General features: G+C 52.8%; 1 protein-coding gene across 10 annotated transcripts in view; it reads right to left on the bottom strand.

The window, feature by feature from the left end:
- ANK1 (ankyrin 1) overlaps positions 1–12,485 on the bottom strand; it is a 209,891-nt gene that overhangs the window by 42,342 nt on the left and 155,064 nt on the right. For all 10 annotated transcript variants that reach the window (XR_009006492.1, XR_009006488.1, XR_009006489.1 and 7 more), the window contains exons 17-25: positions 10,689–10,886; positions 8,122–8,220; positions 6,212–6,310; positions 5,894–5,992; positions 4,788–4,880; positions 4,258–4,330; positions 3,488–3,511; positions 2,536–2,632; positions 1,245–1,323 (exon numbers count right to left, since the gene is read on the bottom strand). Coding sequence is in view for 5 of the 10 variants with exons in the window: in XM_057537205.1 (XP_057393188.1) it covers positions 1,245–1,323; positions 2,536–2,632; positions 3,488–3,511; positions 4,258–4,330; positions 4,788–4,880; positions 5,894–5,992; positions 6,212–6,310; positions 8,122–8,220; positions 10,689–10,886 (861 nt within the window). In the remaining 5 variants the exon portion in view is untranslated. The remainder of the gene's footprint in view (positions 1–1,244; positions 1,324–2,535; positions 2,633–3,487; positions 3,512–4,257; positions 4,331–4,787; positions 4,881–5,893; positions 5,993–6,211; positions 6,311–8,121; positions 8,221–10,688; positions 10,887–12,485) is intronic.

Raw genomic sequence — 12,485 nt, 5'->3', positions numbered from 1 at the left:
TGGAAGGGCTCCCGCCACACAGCTGGGCCCTGCGGTAGTCACCCTCCCTGCGTTCTGAGCCCCTCCCCAGCTGGACCATCTCCTCCCACATCCTCCCACCGCACACGGGGCACAGCGGGACGCCAGGAGACACCTGCCGCCTCGGGTTCATGACTTAGGCAAGGACTCAGAGGGCACGGTTGGCCAGGGAACAGCAAGACCCGGGTCCGCTCGAATCCTTCTCATTGTCGTCTTCGGCGGCCCCCGGGGAACGTGCCACAGCAGCCCCAGGGCCATGTTTGACCGGATCTCCCAAATGCCACCCGGGGCGTGACACCAAGGTCACACCACTGTGATGTGCCCGAGGGTGGAACGGCGGATTGGACGGCGTCACAGCCGCCTCCTCCTGGCGCCACTTTCGGGTCGAGGGGACACGCATGCCTTCAGTGGCAGGGGAAGAGCCCAGCCTCAGCTGGAAAACGGACAAGCCCAGCTCGGTGATCGGGCCTCAGGGTGGCCAGTCCCAACCTTCAAATACCACACTGCTTCCTTTTTATCCTAGAAAACCCCTTTGCCCAGGTGAAAAAGTGCCAAATGGCCTAAAATTAAACCAAGAGGAATTACATTGTTTTAAACCATCCCACCGATCTTGGAGACAAATTCAGGTGGCATCCAGGGAAGCCACAAAATAGGGTATTGTAATGAGTAACAGCCCACGCTGGGAACAGCTCTCCTTGATATCCTCTTTCCATCTGTATTGGTATTTTAAGCTCCCAGTAATCCCTTGAGGAAGGTGAGGCAGAAACTGTCCCCTTTTTTTACGGATGTGAAAGAAAAAAAGTTCAGAGCTCCAGAGTCGCCCGCAGCTTCATAGAAGTGCAGATGCGGCCTCAGGCTCCCTGTCTGGCGCCGGGACCCTTGGCCCCAACAGGTGCATAAGGCGTGTGCTCAGGGGCTGTGGCCCCGAGAACATGGGCTTTGAAGCCAAAACCTCTGGAGTCAGTTCTCAGCCCCACTGAGACCAGCGTGAGGGTGTCCCACACGCCCTTGGGCTCTCGGAGACCCAGATCATCAATAGCTAGGACAAGAGCACTGACAGCACAAGTGCTACCAAGAACACGTGAAGTCTGGGATCTGCAGGGCTTGGTAAATGCTGCCAGCTTTCAGCTATGAGTTCCTATCGTCCTGCAGGTCATCTCAAAACAGTCACCGTCCAGGGGACCTGCTCACTGCCAAGGGGAAGTAAGAGAAAGGATGCTTCTTACCTGTTCTGCCTCTTCAGATCTGATCACCACCGTCTCAGGTGTGACGCAAGGAATCCGAGGGATGGCTGGGGATTCCACCCTGTGTGCCGAGAACATTGGGACATCAAGGGATGATCCTTATGAGTTGCCCCCATCTTCCACGGAAGGCCTTAGTGAAACACTTCTGTACCCCCAGGATCACCTATCCGATCCGACCGCTCGCCACGACCTGAACCCCACTGGCACATGTGGTACATCCTGGCCTTCACACACTGACCAGCCTCCTCCCTCTGCCTCCATGCCTGTCCCCAGAGCCCGACTGTCCTGGCTGAGCGAAGGACCTGCATCCTCCAGGAAGTCTTCCTGCATGCACCGCCCCCGTTCTGCAGCCTTCGACCCCTTGGTGAGGGAACCCTCGCTCTGGCCATTACGTCTTATTCTGCATCACGATCTGTCCACTGGGTGTGTGTTTTGATTCTACCAAATACATCTGTAGGTTCTCCATGGTCAGGGTCCGAGTCTCATGTTTCTTTCTAAACGAAGTTCAGTAAATACTAATCATAGTTTTCCTTCTCCTGGGTCCATTGCCCTATTTTGTATAAGCCCTGGGACCAAGCTGGCACACGTCTGTCTTTTCAGAAAATACCGAGGGCTCGGTGCTTCTAGAAAGCTGTCACTTTTAGATTCCTTCACAAAGTCCCCGGGTGTGGCGACGCACCCACATCGCAGTAGCACAGCATCTCAGGGAGGAATGAGAAACACAGGCAGACACAAACCCTCCGTGGGTCCTCCCTAATGGACAGGCTGACGGAGGGACGTGGCCGGCCTCTGAGGCCAGCTTGGCAAAAGTTCCTTTCTATTTTTTTATTATTTAAATTCTTTTAATTGAATGAAAGATTTAAAAAATTCTGTAGTGCTTTGCAATTTTCAAAAGTTTCACACACATGATTTCATATAATCCCATAATAATCCCCCCCACCCCCTTTTTGGCAATGGTTTCTAATGGCAATCTCCCTTAGTGGATTTTTTCTGGTGAGAAGCTGAGTGTGTGAGAAGGGGAGGGGTATGGATAGGAGACTGAGCGAGGAGAGGAAGAACAGTGGGGGGGGGCAGGGACCCCGGAGAGGGTGGCTCGCAGTAGGAGAGACCTCTGCCCCCGCCTGGCACCCCTGGTGCAGGGCTAGCTTATCCTAAGGTGCTGGACCAGCGCTCTGTCCAGGCCCGGCCTTCCTGGAACCTTCCTGCTCTGGAATCCTCCTACTCTGCGTCCCCGGGGTGGACCTGGACCTGCCCCGGCACGAGCATTTCTTACACTTGGTCCAGCTTCGGCACAAAATCCAGCAGCTCTTTCTCTTCATCTATATCCCTGGAATCCTGCTTCTCAGCCTTGAAGCCAACAAGTTCTTCCCCTGAAACCACACAAGTTTAAGTGAGTGACAGGACGGAGATTCCCTCTTTCTTTTTCAAAAGAAAAGAGGGAATCTGCTGCTCCTCCTCTCAACGCTCGCCCCCGAGGAGTGGGGGAAGGTCTCAGGTGCTCCAAGGGGACCATAGCTATGTCTTCGACCAGCCCTGACCCTGTTCCTCCAGCCCTGGTACCTGGAGCCGGGCAGCCAGCCCCTAATATCTTAGTCTGCACCAGGCTTTGTTGAAGAAAACAGTTCCATCAGAAAGAACTTTTTTGGCCTGACAAGTTCCACTTCAAAACAGCCCTTGTGGCGTGTGCAGTGACACCAAAGAAAGAGGTGCTTCTGTTCTTTTCCACACCACATGCGACAGAAGAATAAACGACCGTGGAACCAAACCCATCCATTTTGAGAGGCTCTAGGAACTTTAATAACCATGGCGGCTGAACCCTCATTATTTCCTAAGTGCATCACCAGGAGGTTCAAAGTCTGCCTGCAAACCAGACTCTGCCTCTTTGTTTCTCTCGCCTCCTTGCACTGGAGTTGGAGCCCTGGACCTTGCAGGGTCCTTTACTGCCCCTCAGCAGTGTGTGTCCTGGCGTTGTGATCTGGAGCCGACAGAATGGAATCACAGCAGCTCATGCAGTTATGATCACAGACACAGTGGCATGGGCACAGACACAGACATGGACAGGCCAGAGCCGCCCGCCAGGGCACGGATCTTACAGGTGGAAATTTCCTGTTTTAGTCAAGCTCTGATTGTTATGAAAACCAGGGATGGATTAATGAGATCTTGGATTGCTTAGAGTGAAATGCGCTTGTGAGAAAGGACCACAGGGAACAGAAAGTGTTTCATACCCATTATAGTTATATGAGCAGTTCCTGGAAAGCAAAGAAGAGCCAAGTTTAAGGACGGATAGGATTGAAGTCAGTTAAATTAAGAGGCAAATCATCAAAGGGGATACAGGAGAGCTCTCATCACCTAGTTGACAAAACTACATGACCCCTGGGTTACCGATATGCAAGGGGCCAGAGAGCAATCTGATCCAGCCCCACCCTTTTTTTATCACGATCTTTCTCTTCCAAGTTAAGTGGGAAGACAGGCTTGCCTGGGGCAGGAAAAATGCCACAAGTACCCATGGCCACAGAAGTTGAAACTATAGTCATTTCATAATGACTGACTGTCGACCCAGTGCGTGGTCAGAAGAGCAGCTTATGAAAAGCAATTCTTCCAGATTTTAAATGCAACAGCTCTGTTCAAAGCACAAGGAACGCACCAAGTGGGATTTTATGACAGTTCCTTACAGCTCTGAGAGTTGACTGAGTTGAATCAAAGTCCTTGTATGATATAGGCAGACACACATGTATTTGTGAAACTTTGTGGGATTTTATATTTTAATCCCTGCGATGTAGATTTCCTTCTCCTAAAATCACATTAAAGGAGTCTTTTGGATAACGGACAGCATCTTTCGAGCTTGGTTCTGTCCAGCTCCGACTCGGACGGCAGAGGCGGGCATGCTGTGAGGTGCCCCGGGGCGGCAGCAGGGGGCCCCCCCAGAGTGTTCAGAGCCCCGAGCACCCCTTTCAGCCTGACTTGACCCGGACGCGGTGTTGATCCCAGCCTGTACCTTCATCTTCAGAGACGTCCAGGATCTCATCCACCGTCTCGGGGAAGCTCATCCGGTGCTTGTCGCTGACCAACTAAAAAACGAGAAAAAGCAAAGACTTCAACCCAAACACAGCAGCGAGCCCTTTCACCCATTCAGCAGTTACCTGGTTGTGAGTGTGGAGACAGGAAGGAGATGGCAAAGGAGGTTTGTCCCAAATGAAGAAAATGACAGCTAAGAGGGTCTCTGGGGTCTGGCAGGAACCGCAGAGGGATGAACGGAACCCCAGCTTCCCGGCGCCTGGTCCCTGCCCCCAGTCCCATCCAGGGCTGCCCGCTCCGGTCCGGTGGCGGCACCTACTCCTCCGGCCGCTAGGTGGCAGTAAGGACCCGCCTGATGAAGGAGGAGCCCCGCCCCCAATTCTTTTGGCTCTGAGCTTCCCGCGGGAATCCTAGGACCCCTAGGCTCCCTTTCCCGGGGTACCCCAAGGGGCGCCCTGCGGCCAGGCTGTGTGTGTCCAGGGTAGGGGTGCAGGGGAGGAGCAGACGTACCGCGACACTGGTTTCATCGGTGACAACCTTGAGCACGTCTGTTACAGAAATGTAGCCCAGGCGCTTGGCTATGGCCAGAGGTGTGGTCCCATTCTGGGGAGACCAGCAGAGGGAGGGCGAGATCAGACCGAGCTCACGCCCCAATCGTTCATACCCAGAGCAAGACCCCTGCACACGCGTGGGCCCAGATGTGTGTCGCCGACGCCCGCAGCGACGCTGCAGGGCGAGAGGAGGCCACGGTATTTGCATCTGCAGCCCTGGGTGCGCGAGCCTTGAACGGGAGCAGGGGAGATCTTACCACCAAAGTCAAGGGTGGCCAAGAGGAGAGCCAGCGGGAAGGTCAGGGTCAGGGGGGCTCCAGATGCAGTTGTAGGAATAGGAGGGCACAGGGCAGTACTGCCCACGGCTCCCAAGGCCGGTTCTTTGGGTGTCAGTTACTGAGCATTCAAATAGTTAAAGTAATCCACATACTTCAAATGAAATCTTTCTGATTTCTCAATCAGAAATCACAAGTCACCAGAAACAGGGGAGGGGTCTATTTCTACTCTGATTTTAAAAAGCAGAGCTAAGTGACACTAAACGGATATTGAGGCTTTCTTTTCTTCTAAATTCTCTGGTCCCAGGGTGTGCCCCGCTCCGATTCAGCCCCATCCACAGCTACGGTTTCAGCAACCCCGCCTACAATCAAAGGCCTGCACGCTTGCTGAGCTGGAAGCGGCCGCGGATATAACCTAGTGAAGCTGACAATCGCGTCATCTAGGGGAGGAAGTTCACCCTGAACGGTGGCCACGGACATGGCTGAAGACCCCGAGGCCCCCAAACATCACAAACCACTCAAGACATTTGGCTTTGTTCACTCCCACAGATTTCAGAAAGGGTTTTGACAATATTAAAAATAAATAAAAAGGGGGGAGGGGAAACAGTGCTACCAGGATAACCTTCTGTCTTCCAGAAGGAGGCACTAATCCCAACAGCCCACGCCCTGGGGAGCCCGTCCAGGCCCCAGACACGCAGGAGGATGACCCGAGCTTCCCTGGTGAAGGGATATCGCATGGGGCCGCCCGTGAGAGCAGGTCTCTGAAATCAGGAACCGGGTGGGTACTTACCGAGCTGACCTCGTTTGGGGAAGCACCATTTTTGAGAAGCAGTGTCACGATGTCTGTATGGCCTTGTTGAGCTGCCTGGTGCAGGGGACTGTATCCGAGCTGTAAAGCAGGCAGACGTTTGGCAGGATGAGCTAGCTACGAGAGAAAGCACTGCCCACCTGCCACAGAGCATGTGCGTCTTCTGTGTGCAACACAGAAAGGCATTTCCCCCATTTCCTCCTCCAGCATCAAAGCTGAAAGTTGTGGTGGAGCCCCAAGTGTGCCCGGAGTGACCCTGGCTGCATCTGAATTTGGCACTGCTCTCAGGCATCCCAGTACCTTAGTCTTGGCATTGACGTCTGCCTGGTGCTGTAGCAGGAACTTCACCAGCTTGATATTCCCATAATGGCTGGCCACGTGGAGGGGAGTGTAACCCATCTGGAAAGCAAGAGAGGAGAGAGGGTGACCAGCAAGGCTTTGGGGGACACCACGAGCCGTTCTGAGCTGGACGGGAATGCAAGTCTCACGACAACGGTGACTGAAAGAGAGGATGGACGAGGAGGCCCTTTGCAAGGTCGGCAGTGGGATACCACGGGCCTGGGAGGGACAGGGCTGGGTGTCAGTCAAGTGCAGTGTGAGATGACTAGGAGAGACCCAAGTGGAGAGGTTAAGTAGGTGATTGGAAACCCGACACTGAGCCCCGGGGAAGAGGGCAAGGCAAGGAGGCACCTGAGGGGAGTTGAAAGTCTTGGAGGTGAGAGAGGTCCCCCAGGATAAGTGTGGAGAGAAAAAGTGGGGCCCACGGACTGAGGCAGTACTTACAGGGAGCTCAGAAAAGAGGACGGGGAGGGAGCAGCAAAGAGGAGGGAGGAAAGCCAGGAGAGACCCGTGTTGCAGAAGCCAAAAGGGGTCATCCCCAGAAGGAGGGAACCGCCAGCAGACCCTGGGAGGGCAGCAGACTCAGATGCCAGCAGCAGCACAGAGATCACTGCCAACCCAGACAAGACCTGCCTTGCACACTTATTTCCACTAGAAAGGTGAAATCCCGCTGAAAAACTCCCCAAAAGGCTGTCTAGGTTACAGAGTTGTACCATAATGGAATTTATAGGAACTGGCCATGGCTTGAAATCAGTGGCTTTGGGCATTTATTCATTTGAGTTTTGTCTGCAAAGGAGGTAATTGTCAAGAAAGCCGTTCTGCTGAATATTTTAATGCTCCCTCCAAACGCCAACAAGCCAAGGCTCTCTGGGCTCCTAAGTGTCCCTGGGGAGCCCGGTCCCAGAGATGACGCGGACCCAGACCCTGCAGGCTGGACCTGGAGTGATGGGGTGGCTTTGGGACCCCCAAGTTCTAACCCACAACATAGGATCTCTCAGGGCAGGACCCCAAAAGACTAAACCAGGCCCACAAAAGAAGCCTCAAAGATCCAGAACATTCTTGGGTTTAAAGCAGGTTCCTTTTGAAGCTATAGGCAGTTGGGGATAAAATATGTCTCTGGATTTTTCTCAGGGCGGCTTCAATGTCACACTGCTGACCGATGTGCCTGAGGAACGCTGGAGGGGGCTGGAGCTACAGGGGTGTCACTTTGTCCCTTCCTTTTAATACCGTTGCCTTTCGGTGAAAAGGAACAAAATGCCACTTCTTCCAGGAAGCCTCTTCCTTCCACCAAATGGAAACACCCTCTCCTCCCTCTGTGCTCCGTGTGGTTCACGAGAACCCCCCTTGCACCGCATATCACACCGGCTGTCCCTTCCTGCCTCTTATGTCATCTGCAGATGCCTTGAGGCAGATTGCATTGTGTGCTGGGCACTGGGTCATCCTCCACCCCCCCCCCCCACCCCACCAGAGCTCCCTGCACACACAGAGGCTCAAAGAATGCTGACCTGCTTTTAGCCAAATGCCGGAGTAGAAGGGGCGGAATTTTCCAGTGCATCCTGGGAAGCCTGACATTTTGACACCTTGCTCACGTAAGACAGGGCTTGGAATCATGATTAAACGTTCCTTTCACTACAGAGGATCAAAGGTCTAGCCAACTTTTTAGACTCCCCACTGGAAAGTGAGCCCATTGGCCTGGGGTCCTCAAACTCCACTGCCGCCCCTAGGAAGTGGCAGACAGGAATGGGCCACTGGGTCCTCGGGGTATCAAAGCTCCTCAGATGGACCAGTGAGGGAGGCCAGAGTGGGTAGGCCTGTGGGTGCAGGGGGAAGAGGGGAGTCCCCGTGGACAGAGCGCCGGCTGCTGGCCTTACCCGGGTGGTGGCGTCCACCATGACACCATGTTTGATCAGCACGGCTGCCACTGGAACGTGACCTTCTTGTGCGACCAGATGAAGGGGAGTGAGTCCACTCTGGAAAGGAAAAGCAGTTCATCAGCTTGGAGCCAGGAAAGAATTCCAGGCCACACTGAAAGAGCACTGAGGTTTGGGAGTCGAACTTGACTTTGCACGCTCCAACCAGTTGTTTGACCTTAGGCAAGCTCTTCTAGGCACCCCCCCCCCCATCCTTATCTAAAATATGAGGTGGTTAGACTGAATCAGAAGTCAGCAACAGTTTCTGTTAAGGGCCAGATGGTCAGTATTTTAGGCTTGTGTCTCTCTTGCAACTACCCAGCTCCGCCAGTTATAGTGAGAAAGCAGCTATGCCAACACGTAACTGAATGGGCATGGCTGGGTTCCAATAAAACTTTATTTGTACAAACAAGTGGTGGGCCGGATTTGGACCCCAGGCCGTAGTTTGCTGATTTCTGAACTAGATGAACTTTATGATCCTTTCCAGTGGTAACATTTCCTATTTCCATGACTCGAGATGAGCTTCGAAGCCTTGGTTTGCTTATCGAGAAAATCGGGATTATAACTGACGAATCTCAAGGGCAAAGGAAGGCTCACTTGAGAAAACAGACGAAAATGCGTTGTAAACCACGACGTGACATTTAAATGCAGCCTGTGATCAGCACATCCCAGCCAGTAAACAGGGTGGAGGATCCTGCTGGGACCGAAAACCCCAGATTCTTGGAGTTTTCATCACAGCTTTCTCATGAGGATGGTGATGCCCCAGCGATCTTGACTGACATGTGCGCATTCACGCAAAAAAGCCAGGAAAGGCTTCCCTCCCCCGGAGCCGCTCAATACGCCTTACTAACCGTGGGGCAAACAGGGCTGCAGCTCCTCTGTCATCGGAGCCAGTGGGCAGGGCCTGTCCCCTCTCCAGAGACTCCACTCGCCCTCCCCTGCCATCTGCACTTTCCCCCAGGCTGATGGGCGGCCCAGCGGTGCTCCTCCCCAGCTGAAGCCTGCGCAGGCAGGCAGGGCTGCCCACGGAAGAACATGTCCTGGGTCGGTCACAAGCGTCCGGGTACCTTGCCTGATCCTTGGGATAACACAGTAACCTGACTGGTGAGTGTGGATGTGGACGAGTGGGGATGTCTCAGGGCAGGGCATCACCTTGGGATAACACAGTAACCTGACTGGTGAGTGTGGATGTGGACGAGTGGGGATGTCTCAGGGCAGGGCATCACCGTCCTCCTACTGGCTCACTTAAACGGCACCAGCAAGAAACCAAGAGTCCTGTCCAACATAATGGTCCTGCCCTAACAGTTCCCTCCTGGGGGTCACCTGTCCAAAGCTGTCCAGATAGAGCCAATGGATCCACACGCTTTGAAGAAATCTCAAGTTACCCTCAAAATGCTTGCCTTTCTGAAACTGTATTATGTTCATTTATCGTCTAAAGAAGTGACTCTTCATAGCGTATGATTCCATTTGTACGAAATGTCCAGAACAGGCAAATTCATAGTGACAGAGAGTAGATGAGGTGCCAGGGGATGGGGGTTTGAGGGAAACGGGATGCGGCTGCTAATGGGTCTGAGGCTTCCTTTGGGGGTGATGGAAAGGTTCTACAGTTAGACAGTGGTGGTGTTCGTCCAATTCTGCAAATATACCCAAAAAACCACCGAATAGTACAGTTCAAAAGAGCCAATTTTATGGTACGTGAATTATATTTCAGTGAAATTGTTGTTTAACAAAAGAAGTGACTCTTAGTCTTTCTTGGGTCATGCGTTCTTTTGAGAAGCTGATGAAAACCATGAGGATGTCACCGGGGAACAGCTCCCATGCCCATCCTCCCACGTGCCAGGTACACCATAGAGAGGGTTTCCTGCTCACACATCAACAGCCCCTGGACTGAGACCCCATTTAAGGAACAGGTTGGCACTGAAAACACAATATCTTCCTCACAGAAAAAGAATATTTAGTCCCAGCTTACTTAGTACATTCCTGAATGTAGACGCTGGCCTATATTTGGGAAAGCACGCAATGGATTTCAATAGTGATCTTTTTGTAGATTCTTGAGTCAACCTCTTTAGAAAGGACCAGCCAAGGCTTTGGCATCAGGTCGGCTTGGGGTCCTGCAATCTTGAAATAAGCAACCTTTCCGAACCTGTTTATTCATTTACAAAACTGAGATAAAACCTACACAGGGGGACTTCCCTGGTGGTCCAGTGGTTAGGAATCCGCCTTCCAGTGCAGGGGACGCAGGTTTGATCCCCGGCCAGGGAACTAAGATCCCACATGCCACGGGGCAACTAAAGCCCGTGAGCCGCAACTACTGAGCCCATGCGCCACAACTAGAGAGAAGCCCACACACTGCAACGAAGAACACACACACACACACACACACACACACGCACGCGCAGGTGTGCGTGCGCATCACCTGATTCAGAACCCGGGCACACAGCAGGTGCTCGATCCTGAGATGCAGTGTGCCGTCAGCTGACCCCCTAATGTGGTTGAGTCTATAGGGATATCTGCAGACGCGTGTTTACCTTGTTGCCCAGGTTGCCGTTGGCCTGTTTGGAGAGCAGGAGAGCCACCATGTCCGCGTGACCCTCCTGGGCCGCCAGGTGGAGGGGGGTCACGCCTTGCACAGACTCTGCGTTCGCCGAGCCCCCGTACTGCAGCAGGCTGCGGGCCACCTCCATCTGGTTCTGCTTGGCAGCGATGTGCAGAGGGGTGTAGCCGTTCTGAAATAGAAGGGGCCGCCGGAGCCTGGTTACAGGAGTGCTGAGTTGACAAGCTTAGCACATGCCTTACGTTTTAGATCCTCTGAGGAGGGGTCAGGAGGCCTGGTTCAGGGCTGGTGTCACCCGGGAGGGCCACTTCAGTAAACAAACCAACCAACCGAGTCCATTTGGTTTGGAGAGGCTCCCAGAGCCAGCAAATGCCCTACCCGTTCTCTCCATCTATCTTCTGTGCACAAGGTGCTCTGTCCCCAACAGATGCTAGGATTCAACCAGGCGGCAGGCCTACAGAACACCCAGCAAGCTAGGCACGCAAGTAAATGAAAGGCTTCCATGCCTTCTCTCCTGCAGTAAGAAACATGCCCCCCAAAGACAGTTCATAGAGGAAAAGGAACAGAGCCCTTCTCTCCTCGTGACGTTGGGCCAAGAGCTCCCCCTGGGCCTGGTGGCTTCAGGCAGGTGACGTTAAGAGTACATGTCCCCAGCAAGGGACCTGGGGGTGTGGAGTCAGTCCTTGGTACACTTTAACCGGCCATGTGACTAGGGGCAAGATCGTGAACTAGACTTCCTTTTGTATTTTTTAAGCCATTGAAAGTGGATAGTAACATCTACCTTGTTCTTAAAGTTGTTGAATGGATCAAATATGATAATATATGTGAAGGTGCTTTCCAAAATTGAGATAGAAAATTAATAAACCTTTGTATGGTTTTGCAGTGCCCTGGTTCACAAATCTGTTAAGTCCGTTATGAGATGAGGAGATTGGTCCCACAGTAAATCAGCTACATCACTGTGCACTCTCTATTCAGCTGGCTTTCCTTTCCCCTTTGTCTTGGGAGGAAGACTTTCTCAATGAAGGAAGCAGTGCATGGGAGCAAACTCCATACCCCACTGCAGGCAGCCTACTTTGATCATCACTGTTGGAAACCACTTCCACCTACATTATCCTTTTCGAGCTTCACTGCAACCCACGTACAGCAAGTAAGACAGGCATTTTTATTACTACCCTGCTTTGTGGATAAAGAAGCCAGTTCTCAGAGAGGCTAAATGCCTTTTCTATTGTCACATAGTAAGTGAAACAACAGAGAACCCAAGTCTGGTCTTGTGACTCCAGATTCCAGGTTCTTTCAACTGGAGCCAAGATTCCACTTGGAATCTCCGTAAAATGCAGATTCTGACTCAGATGGTATAGGGAGGCCCTGGACTCTGCATTTCCAACAAGTGTCTGGGTAAGGCTGATGTTGCTGGCCACAAAGCATTCAGGGCTAAGGGGGATGCCAGGCCTGAGGACCTCCGAGCAGGACCCAGGACTTTCTAAGCATATGCCCACCCAGTCCCAGAGCAGATGGCATAAGGCATATGGTCTCCTGCCGCGGCCAGCATCCTTCTGGCCATCCCACAGAACTGAACCTCCTTTGCCAGCCACTGCCTTATTGTGGAAACCAACATTTCTGATTCTGCCAGGATCCACTGATCAGGGAAAAGAAACAGAAAAAAAGGGGCTGACCAATACAGTAAAATCCCAGTTTAAAGCACTGGGGGACAGGGTGAGATCCGCCTGTCTGCAAAGTAGATTTTGGGGAAAGGAAAGTTGTCATTTACCCA

Source organism: Balaenoptera acutorostrata, chromosome 21 (assembly GCF_949987535.1).
Source record: "Balaenoptera acutorostrata chromosome 21, mBalAcu1.1, whole genome shotgun sequence".
Lineage (NCBI taxonomy): Eukaryota > Metazoa > Chordata > Mammalia > Artiodactyla > Balaenopteridae > Balaenoptera > Balaenoptera acutorostrata.
Note: the sequence above shows the minus strand (reverse complement) of the source record. Positions and strands in the feature narration are given on the sequence as shown.